We start from the raw sequence: 11,486 nt of genomic DNA, 5'->3' as shown, positions 1-11,486 counted from the left end.
GTCTATTGTGGCTAATTGCTTAAACTTTTATGTGTTCTAAGACATAACAAATTCCGATGAAGTATACACGTGGATTTTAACTGACGTCGGTCCTTGGAATTGAAACATCTTTGAAAATGACTTTCACCTTCACCACACTCGTATATTTGATTATTACGTGGTATCTTTCCATTGCTTTATACTATTATGAATAGGGAAGTCTTGCTTTCCTTAACATCATAATCCACGGTGCTTTTTCTGAACAGTTCTTGCTTTGTATTCCACGTCATATGAGTTTATACGTCTAGTGTTTGCTCCACATACTCGTTAGGAAATTGATTCGTAGGTCAAGGATCCTCGTCATATTCTTTTTGTGAGAATTCCAAAGATTTTTTTAATCACATCTGTTCATCGTGTATTATGCAGTCAGTTTTTGTAAGGTACTATTTATATTCAATTTTAAATAAAAAATTTTACAATAATTTCTGACCGTACGATGTATGATGAACAGATGTGATTTGAGGATCTGCAATATCCTTACAAAGAGAATCCAACAATTATTCTCACTCGAGTTTTGCATCTCAAATGCATCAATTATTTAGTCATATTAAGTAACAAGGCAACACTGTCACATCTTTTAAATACTTATACATGAATTTTTAACATTATAGGTCGTGTACAATGATAAACACTTAGAAAGCACTTAGAAAAAAGTACCTTCTTTTTTATAGCTAACAAGGACTTGGTGGGTGCGCCACTCCCCTAAGCTGATTACCATTTTTATGATTTCATTAGCTGTTATGTTTTGGACAAACAACCATGCAATATCTTTTTCATATTTCCCATTTACCCCGACCAATATATAATTTTTTTTCTTTTTCAAAAAGGGGATTAGCTGGTGGTTTTACCACGGTAGTCCATCCTTTCGGGGACTATGAAGATTCATTGAAGTATTTTGGCTACCATCATATGATTCACCAGCGTCAAGAATCGAACCAAAACGTACCGTGTGCAATAAGAATCTGAAATTCTTCTCCAACCCAAATATAATTAGGACATTAAAGTTGAATGGAATATGTTCAAAAAAAAAGAAGTTGAAAGGAAAGTGAGTCGCAATTGGAATGTGTAGCATTTCACCGGATAGATTCATCTTTACCACCAATAACCAAATACAGATCACAGACATTTTTTTTATTCTTTTACCACAACCAATTAAGCTAATTAATCCTGCTTAAAAAACTAATTAAAAGCTAATTAACAACAATCCAACGCGACTTAAAATCTCACTATATATTCCCCCTCCCCGCCTTGCTCTTCCACCTCCACCTCCACAACTCTCTCTCTCTCTCTCTCTCTCTCTCTCTCTCTCACACACTCACATAACCACAAAACAAAACCAAAAACTCCAGCATTTTCGGAGAGAGGCAGCGGAGCGTACGTAGAAAATTTGAGAAAAAAAAAAGATGCATGGTTTAATAGGGAGAAGGGTATTCTCGGGAAGTGCAAAATCCCTGCGGTGGCAACAACAACGCTTCTTCTCTAAGGTGGCTCAAAGGGAGGAAGCCCTTCCCCAAGACAATGGCGTCGATGGTCTCAAAATGCCCCCCTGCGATTACACCCCTCCGCCGTACACCGGCCCTACCGCCGACGAGATCCTTGCCCAGCGCAAGAAGTATCTTAGCCCCTCCATGCCCTACTTCTACGACAAACCCGTGAGCTCCACCGCACCTGATCCCTCCCCCTGATCCCTCCCTCCTCCACAATTTAATCACGTCTTTCATATGTTTAATTGGATATTAATGATTTTTCGTTTGTTTGGCGCAGCTGAACATTGTGGACGGGAAGAGGCAGTACTTGTTCGACGAGAAGGGGCGGAGGTATTTGGACGGATTCGGGGGGATTGCGACGGTGAGCTGCGGCCACTGCCATCCGGACGTGGTGGAGGCCATAGTCAACCAAACCAAGCGCATACAACACTCCACCATCCTCTACCTCAACCACGCTATCGGCGACTTCGCTCAGGCGCTCGCTAACAAGTTGCCCGGCAATCTCAAGGTCGGTTGAACGAGATAAACCTACTTACAACAAAAATGACACTGTAACGATATCTTAACTCAGTCATGTCCTCCTATTGGATTGTATAGTCATCTCCTCTTAGCATTTTTTGGTGAATAAACTAATTAGGTCGCTATTCATACAGTGATACTGAGTTGGGTTATGGTCGCAATATGTCAACTCATTTCAACATGTTCATATAATGGTATTGAGTTGAGATATAGTCACAGCTTATTAATTCAGTTTTATAATTAAAGACGGTGTATTTACGTCTTTTAAGAAGAATTGTCGATATCACCGACGAGTGATTGTGATCTTTTGTCGATAGGGGTCGCAATCGCGCCCATGATAGCATCAATGCCTAGTTCATCATGAATTTTGTTTTCCCTTCAACAGTTTCTAAAAAGACGTAACCCGTTCATGATTTTTGGAATTTTATGGTATTTCTATTTGATTTTTAGTAAATTTGTTGGTAGGTGGTGTTTTTTACAAACTCGGGGACAGAGGCAAACGAGTTGGCAATGCTGATTGCGCGGTTGTACACTGGATGTCACGATATAATCTCGCTGAGGAATGCATATCATGGCAACGGCGCTGGCACCATGGGAGCCACTGCCCAAGCCAACTGGAAATTCAACGTCATACAGGTCATTTTCTTCTCCACTTTTTCTCTCACTATTCGTTTTTACTATCTAAAATATTTACATTTAAATGTTTTTAAGTAAGATTAGATGCTATGTTATCTAACTATTAATTAGGAGTTATGGATTTTTAAGTGTGATTTAACTTGGTGAATGTTATGAATTGATTAGACCTCTATTAAGTGAGAAGTTAGAATTTGTGAATAATAAATTGTCGAGCTCGATTTTAGGAGATAAATTTTCTTGGGGTGTGAAATCCACACATCCTTTTTAATTTTCGGTCATCAGGTCAGATGAATTGAAGAAGATCAAATGACAGAAATTAACAAGAGATATGTGAGAAATAAAAAAGAACGTGTGAATAGCACACCCCATTTTCTTATGCTTGGGACATTGTTGCAAATTATATAAGTGGCGCGTGACATTGTAAATTAGTCTATAACATTATAATAATGGTGCAACCGGTTCATGAAATTTATGCTAAGTAGGGTTATTGTACCCCGAGCTTTATTTACTAGCTCAGTTCCATGTATTCATACATTTTTCGGTAACTTCGATTGAGATTCGATTATAATACTTACATGTATTGAATACAATCATTATCTTAACTATCAAATAATGATTGTATTGAATACATATATATATTAACATAAACTACATCTGAATGTCAAATAATAATTGTATTAAATACATATAAGTATTGTACACATTCTATGATTCGCTACATTTGTGCAATTGGGGAGGAAGGCACGTGAAGTTATCAAGATATAGTGGTTTAAGCCTAAAAAGGCCAGGATGTATGTTCATATGTTATCATTCTCGATTGGCTGGATGCTACATATAAGCTAACCCCATAACACGATATCGACACCACCTAACGTCATCCGAATACCTTCAATTATACAAAAAATGGAAGCAAATACTATATAATATGACTAAACGATAAGGTTGTTCAAATCAATATTATGATTTGATATTTTTCTCTATTATTTTCCTTTTGTTGGGGACCATAGGTCATTTGTATACATGCATCAATACGCACATTACGCATGAGCAAATCATTTTTGTAGCAGAAGTTGTCATTTCTATACAGGTAGTGTAGCAGAAGTTGTCATTTCTATACAGGTAGTGTGATTTGACTTGTTTGCCTAATACGGTAATACCATAGTTATTCCTTAAGAATACATTTCTTAACCTTTATATCACATTACATTTGATAAGTTTTCAAGGACTATATTTAGTGTAAGATTTATACTTGATAATAAGTAAGTTAGGCCAATTAGTTAGGATAATGTGTCTACCTCCTTCCACATTCTTGTTCCTATAGAGTGAAGTATTGTAGTAGTTTGGAATATTATCTTGTAAAGCTGAAAACTTATATGCTTATTAATTTAATTAAAATGCGGAAATAATAGAAGCAATAATTGTTAATATGTTATGTATGTATGAATTTACCTATAATGAGATATTTTTCAATGTGTTAGGAACACGGCCCGTTACACTAACTGTCATAATAAAATTGGTTGGAAACATGAAAAAAAAAAATTCAACCAATTATATTATGACACTTTGTGTAACAGATCACGTTTCCAGCAAACTAAAAAATTTCTCATCTATAATTCTATTATTGGGTTTTGCTCCAAAATAAATTATTAGAATGCCAAAAGACAAGGTTAGGTGTGGAAGAGATAGGAATCTTGTCCGTTCATCATACATCGTGCGATCAATTTTCGTCAGATACTATTTATGTTCATTTTTAAATAATTTAATTTAAAATGATTTCTGATCGCACGATGTACGATAAAATGACAAGATTAAAGGATCTCTAGAATCCTATCTCGGTGTGGAAAGCAAATTTCTTTTTTTCTTTTTTTTTTTTTGGTTGATGTGGAAAGCAAATTTCAATAATATATATTATAAGAGTAAATTGTAGCAATGGTCTCTCAACTTTAATCAAATTGGAGTAATGGTCCCTCAACTAAAAATCCATTACCATTGGTCCCTCAACTTATCAAAATGTGTAGCTATGGTCATTTTCATCAATTTCGTCAAAATAAGTTATGTTGGAATGATCATTTATACAATTAGGGTCTCTCAACTCATCAAATTGTGTAATTATGGTCATTTTCATCAACTACGTCAAAAATTTTGTCAAAACGAGTTATGTTGGAAGAACCATTGCTACAATTGGGTTAAAGTTAAGGGATCATTTCTCCAGTTGAATTAAAGTTGAGCGACCAATGGTAATGGATTTTTAGTTGAGGGAACACAGCTACACGTTTTGATGAGTTAAGGGACCAATGGTAATGGATTTTTAGTTGAGTTAAAGTTAATAGACCATAACTACAATTTACTCATATTATAATGTTGTAGCCTGTATAAAGAGTATTAGAGCATTAGCTTAAGCATTAAGTAAAAGGTATTATGAAATTATGCATTCTTAAAATCTTTTTCTTTTCCAACAAGGATATTTAGATTTTTTTAATACTTAAGTTAAATACTTAAATCAATTTCTGTTTCTGAGCCGTTAAATGAGGATTGTAAGACATAGGAGAGAGAGTTGTGGATGCATATACTTATTCATCATGGAAAGAGTATTTATCAAATATAGTCAAATATTAACCTCTAATTTTAAAAATGTCAATTTTTATAAAAATTTTCAAATATATCTAAAATATCACTTAAATAGACATAAATACCCTTAAACTTTAAGCTTAATAAATTGAAAAACCAAAACCCTATTAGATGAAGAGTTCTCACAGCTAAACCTTAAAATTGGAGGAGACCTAGTGAAGGCATAGACTATTGGTGAAGAATTGTGCACCCCTAAACGAAGATGAGTGTAGATGGTTAATTTTTTGCATTTTTCCTCGTCTATGTTTTCTCTTTGCTTTTGTAGTTTCTTCCTTCGATTGAATATTTATGGAAGAATGAACAGTCAATTTTTGTAACAGTATTTATCTCAATTTTCCTTTGGATTATATGTGCTTCGTATTTAATTTTCCACACCCTTACATTATTAAGGGTGTTGTCTGTATCTAGATTTTGTTTTGAAGGTTATCATTGACAGTGGTAGTGAATCGAGAGATTAGTGTGTTTTGAGAAAGTGCAAAAATCATATTTTAAGGTTTACGGAATAGAAATTCTTCGGGTGCCTATTAGAAAAAATACTGAAAGCACCACTTGATTATCGCACAAGAATCTTTTAATCAACAACTAGTTATTTGTATGAATTAAGGGTCTTTGTGTCTATTCAAGTGATGTTTTGGATACATTTGAAAGTTTTTATAAAAACCTGACATTTTTTAAATTAGAGGCTAATATTTAGCTCTATTTGATACATACTCCTACGGAAATTGTTATTAGCACTTTTGAATATTACTCAGTATCCCATCCCTTTTTTTTTTACTATAGAGTGCATAATGACATATTTGCTGATACGTTGATGATTTTCACTTGCACCAAGTATATCAGTTCTGTACTAGAAGGGCTTACTGTAATTTGCGTTGTTCAAAGTTAGCTAACATTCCCATTATATTGGTTTGATCAACAGAGTGGAGTTCATCACGCCGTAAATCCGGATCCATACAGAGGAGTTTTTGGTTCAGATGGAGAGAAATATGCCAAAGATGTCCAAGATCTCATAGACTTCGGAACCTCAGGCCATGTTGCTGGTTTTTTATGTGAGGCTATCCAGGTAGGTCATCTGCCTAATAATCAAGTTATTACTCACTCAACCCTTCCAGGGAAATGCGGCAAAAGGAAGAAAAATCCATGGATCAACCCCCTTTTTTAGTACTAATTTTTTAATTATGTTACAGGGAGTAGGAGGAATTGTAGAACTAGCTCCAGGTTACTTACCAGCCGTTTATAATAGCGTGAAGAAAGCTGGAGGACTTTTCATTGCTGATGAAGTCCAATCGGGTTTCGCTCGGACGGGGAGCAACTTCTGGGGATTTGAGGGCCACGGTGTTGTGCCTGACATTGTGACAATGGCAAAGGTATAGCCGAAGAGTGACTTAATAATCTCATCGTTCTTTTCTTCAACCCCAAGAAATATATATTCGAAGCTGGTTTTCTGTGTTTGACTTAAATCCATGTCTGGATTTTGCAGGGAATTGGAAATGGCATCCCCCTTGGTGCTGTGGTAACCACTTCTGAGGTTGCAGAGGTCCTAACTCGCCGCAATTACTTCAACACCTTCGGGGGTAATCCAGTGTGTACAGCTGCAGGACTGGCAGTTCTAAACGTGATTGAGAAAGAAAAACTGCAGGAGAATGCGTTGCTCGTGGGATCGTATCTGAAGGAAAGACTCAATGCTCTTAAGGATAAATATGAACGTAAGCATTTTTCTTATTACGTCAGTATTCATGAGTCATCACAGACAATAATTTCCTCTATGATTAGAATATATCTTATAAACTGTCTTTTATCTCAACTTCTGGTGATGATTGCGTATGTAGTTATTGGCGATGTGAGGGGAAGGGGATTCATGCTCGGAGTTGAACTTGTTACTGATCGTGAGCTGAAGACACCTGCAAAGGCTGAAACCATACACGTAATGGACAAGATGAAAGGTTTGTTTTAAACCTATGCGATTCTGAATCCCTTTCGTGGTTCGATGCTACCTGACCTGGTAATTAATCTTTACTTTGTTTTTCCTTCCACTATCAGATTTGGGAGTCTTGATCGGCAAAGGTGGCTTCTACGGAAATGTTTTCAGAATCACACCTCCCCTATGCTTCACCAAGGAAGATGCAGGTATTTTTTTTCCTACCGTCTTAGCGAAATAGCAAATTAGCGAGTGACATGTCATTCCAAAAGTGCAGTGCCAATTTGTTTCTTTTCTTTTTTTTTTTCTGGCTGCAGATTTTCTTGTGGATGCAATGGACTACACGATCTCGAAAATTTGAAAGCTAGCTCAAGTCTTATTGTAATCAATCACCAATCGGTCTAAGCACCGATGAACTGTTATCTCTTGAAAATGAAATTATCAAAATATAGTAAGATTTGTGCTTCAATAATTCGACTAAGATCACGAAGAGCCAACAACTCGTTCTCTCACTCAGCACATATCCTGACGCTTGTTTGGTTTACTTCTTTATGATCTTATGAATATTTGAAGGGTGTCTCTCCATTTGTATATAGGCTTATTTTTAGCTGCCCCTGAAACTTGATTTTAATCCCGCTTACCACCTATAACTCAAAAATCACCACTTTACTCCTTAAAACTTTAAATTAGTTTTATTTTACCATGTTTATGTTTCTTCTGTCAAATAACCATTAAAGTTGTTGACGTGGATGGTTAAAAAGGTAATACATAGGCTTATTTTAAGCTACAGTCTCTCGAATTCGATTTTGATCCCACTTTGCCTCCTAAAACTCAAAAATTGTCATTTTGTAAATCTCCTCTATGCATTGTTGAATATTAACGCATACTGCATATGAATTTGATTTTAAATCTTCACTATGAATTTGATTATAAATCTCCACCATGCGTTAACATTCCACATAATAGAATTTGCTCCAAATCCATGGATATTAAACCAATCTTAGAGAAAGAGTGGGAAGAGTGGGAGGCAGAGGTTAGGTTGATAGTGAGCAAGAGATGAGGGAATTCTCACCGCTGAGATGGGATCGGTATTGGTAGGATAAACGGCATCAGAAAGTGTAACAACCTGTCCCCAAAATTTATGGTTTTTATGATTTTAAAATGTGAAATTACGAAAATGCCCTTCGAGGAAAATGTGTTGACTTTATTTGATCGCCTTGTCGTGTTATGTAAGATCCGTTTTCTTGGCGTATCCTTGTAGTACTCGTTGCTACGAATGCGTGGGTGTAAACGGAACATAATTTGGAGTTATTAACGAACAAAGTCGAGGGCAAAATGGACATTTGACCATCATCTGGGAGGCTCCAGATTTCTAGAGCAAAGATTTGTTAAGTTAATTGTGTGGCTGTGATGGAAAGGAAATGAGAGAAAAGAAGGGGTGTGGACCAATCAAATGGGAAGGTGAGGGAATGAACCAATGGGAGAAGAAAGAAAGGAAGGGAAAGGAGAGAGAGAATGAGCACCGGATCACCTTGACCCGGTTTCTCCCCACCGACCCGACCCGTTCCACAACTATTCCGACGTGATTTTCGTCGGTTTTTCTGTCAAATAGCCACCATCCACCACCTGGAAAACATTCCATGACCTCTCATCTTCCATTTTCACCCAAACCCGAAGGTCTTTGGCCCTAGTTTCATGAAGAACACCACCTATGTGCTCAGAAGGTTATTCGGCAGCGATCCACCACTCCGGCAACCTTCACCATCGATGACCACCACCATAAGACTCCTCTTGAGCCTAGGAACAAAGCCCAAACGAGTTTTGGGGTGGCGAAGCTGCGAATTCGATGAATCGGGGTTCACCCATTTTGGGGTTTCCCAGGGTTTGTGGCAATTTCAAGCCACTTCTCGGCCGAATTGGACTTCAGCCCAGACATGAAAGTTGTTCCTCTCATTGAGATCTTCATTCCTATAAAATTTGGGAATTTTTGGAGTTGTTGAATTTTTCGATGAGTCAGGGCAGCCGGCAGTCGCGTGCGGCTGCACGTGGCCTTCCAAGCTGCCGGCTCGTGGTGGCTCGTGCGACACGTGGGGGAAACCTGAGGTCTCTCCTTAGGTTTTTTGACGTGCCGCATCCGAATATGTCGTCCATGTTCTCAAATTCTGACGTTTTAATAGAGTTTTACTAAACGGTCCCTATATGCGTTCAAGTGCGTCGATGGGAAGTGACACAAATCTCACTCGTTCAAGCGGCTCTCGGGCAACAAAATATCTGTGAGTAGACCCTTTCATCACTTGCATATTTTTATAAAATATTAGCCTACCATGCATTGCATATTTCTTAATTTGAGTATGTTTTATATTATGCTTATGAATTTCTATAATTATGGTTTACAAAATATTTATGATTTATCGAAATTATGTTTTTATGAATGGTTATAAATTATTGGATTTGCATTTATGAATTCCTATGGCTCTCGAGTATAATTTGGTTATGGATTTACGAATATGGTTTACCATGGATTATGAGATTTTGAGCTTGTGAGCTCCGGATTTGATGTGAGACTCTTGAGGTATGTTTTCGGTACTTATCTAGCAGGTTATCATACAGCACATCCAAAAAGCAGGGGTATATATGTCTATGGCCATAGGACACAGTGGAGGAGTAGTGAGAGATTATGATTATACCCCCAGCTTCACTAGCTCGGGGCTAGTGTTGGTGTGTGATGTATATGTATATACTTCTTCTTTGGTGTAACCCAAAGATGTATAGCTTCATCTTTGAGTGATGGACCCTATGTTTCTTCTCCGGCGTAACCCGGAGTCGTACAACTTCACCTTCAGGTGATGGACCCACTGCATATACATATAGATATGTTATATCCTCTTCTCCAGCGAAATCTGGAGTTGTACAGATTCACCTTCGAGTGATGGACTGTGGTTTCTTCACTGACATAACCCAGTGTCGTACAGCTTCACCTGGTGGCCACTATGATACCCCTACTTGAGTATATCATCAATGAGATTTACGGATTTGTCTTCGGGCGATGTTTCAGCATTTTTTAGCATGGTTTTACACGTACTGAATTTTTATAAATGTTTTTCATAAAACCTATACGTAGTATTATATGTGTTTTCAAAACAGAGGGTTAGTTTATTCTGAAATAAAATGGTTTTCCTATTATTAGTATCATTATTATAAACTTGGTCCACTTACCTTTTCTGTTTTGTGCCCCCTCAGAAGTTACGATCGGGGCACATGATCCCAGCTTCAAGGCGCTTCGGCTTAGTTATCCTCAAGTCTTCTCAGCATAGGTATCATTTCCACATTTGTATCTTTTCTTAGTAATTCTTTCATATTATTCTTAGTTAGTTGTATGCTCTGAGCACGTTCTTACTTTAGTATAATCGCTCTAATTGCATATATTTAAGTTATATGCGCGTTTAAAATGGCTTCGTTGCCCTCGAGTGTCGACCAACACATGCCCATCCGCATATTTGGGGAATATCGGGGTTGGGGCGCGTCAGAAAGTCGTTCTCCTCATTTTGAATTTTGGTTCATCATTTTACTAGATTTCTCTTTTTTCAGATATGCATTTTAATTCATGTAAGCATATTTGATGGTTTTGAACAGAATTAACAGAATTAAGGCAATGTATAGCGAATTTTGAGTTTCATAGAGTAAAATGACAACCTTTGAGTTTCAGGGGCAAAGTGAGATCAAAATCGAGTTCCATGGGTAAAGTAGGATCAAAATAGAGCGAATTTGCCAGAAGAAATGAAAACATATTAAAGTGGAGCAGATTTTAAGTTTCAGAGAATAAAATGGTGACTTTTGGTTATAAAAGGCAACATGAGATTAAAATCAAATTTTAGAATGCGTAGCTGTAAATAAGCCTTATATATAATGTGTACATTATTGGTTTAGTGTATGTACTTTTTTGTCACCATATTTTCGGGTTTTTTATTTTTGGGAACTGAAACTGCAAATTGATAAATTCTATATTGCTTTTGTGTGTTTGGACGATGTAACTGAAGGACAAAACAAAGAATTTCAGAGGAATTGCAAGTGCAAATCGTACAGCACCACACTATTTCATTACCTCAAAATTGGATGTCTTATCCTCATCATCTTTTACTAAAAACAAAGACAGTTACCTAAGAGCAATCTAATCCCTTGAAATTAAAAGTCTAATCTGGTGCATACTGTTTGGGTTAATATTTGAACATTGGGCTTAAATAGGAGGAAACACAAAGGTG

At 36.8% G+C, this 11,486-nt stretch overlaps 1 protein-coding gene across 1 annotated transcript; it reads left to right on the top strand.

The window, feature by feature from the left end:
- Nucleotides 1-1,293: 1,293 nt before the first annotated feature.
- On the top strand, nucleotides 1,294-7,708 carry LOC103962170 (alanine--glyoxylate aminotransferase 2 homolog 2, mitochondrial). Its single transcript, XM_009374848.2, has 9 exons — nucleotides 1,294-1,691; nucleotides 1,804-2,034; nucleotides 2,511-2,681; nucleotides 6,229-6,372; nucleotides 6,497-6,676; nucleotides 6,790-7,015; nucleotides 7,139-7,252; nucleotides 7,350-7,436; nucleotides 7,545-7,708. Exons 1-9 carry the CDS (start codon nucleotides 1,443-1,445, stop codon nucleotides 7,586-7,588), a joined length of 1,446 nt encoding a protein of 481 aa, XP_009373123.1. The 5' UTR covers nucleotides 1,294-1,442; the 3' UTR covers nucleotides 7,589-7,708.
- The last annotated feature ends 3,778 nt before the right edge of the window (nucleotides 7,709-11,486 follow it).

This window comes from the organism of the source record quoted next, unplaced genomic scaffold (assembly GCF_019419815.1).
Source record: "Pyrus x bretschneideri cultivar Hongxiangsu unplaced genomic scaffold, Pyrus_bretschneideri_v1 Contig11, whole genome shotgun sequence".
NCBI classification, from domain to species: domain Eukaryota; kingdom Viridiplantae; phylum Streptophyta; class Magnoliopsida; order Rosales; family Rosaceae; genus Pyrus; species Pyrus x bretschneideri.
The sequence above is the reverse complement of the archived record's forward strand: the minus strand, read 5'-3'. Positions and strand labels throughout refer to the sequence as shown.

Excerpts from the sequence above, each read along its gene's own strand:
- LOC103962170 (XM_009374848.2), top strand. The coding sequence starts at position 1,443 with ATGCATGGTTTAATAGGGAGAAGGGTATTCTCGGGAAGTGCAAAATCC. Across the intron at positions 1,692-1,803 it reads CCTACTTCTACGACAAACCC|CTGAACATTGTGGACGGGAA; the intron begins GTGAGCTCCACC and ends TGTTTGGCGCAG. Across the intron at positions 2,682-6,228 it reads GGAAATTCAACGTCATACAG|AGTGGAGTTCATCACGCCGT; the intron begins GTCATTTTCTTC and ends TTTGATCAACAG.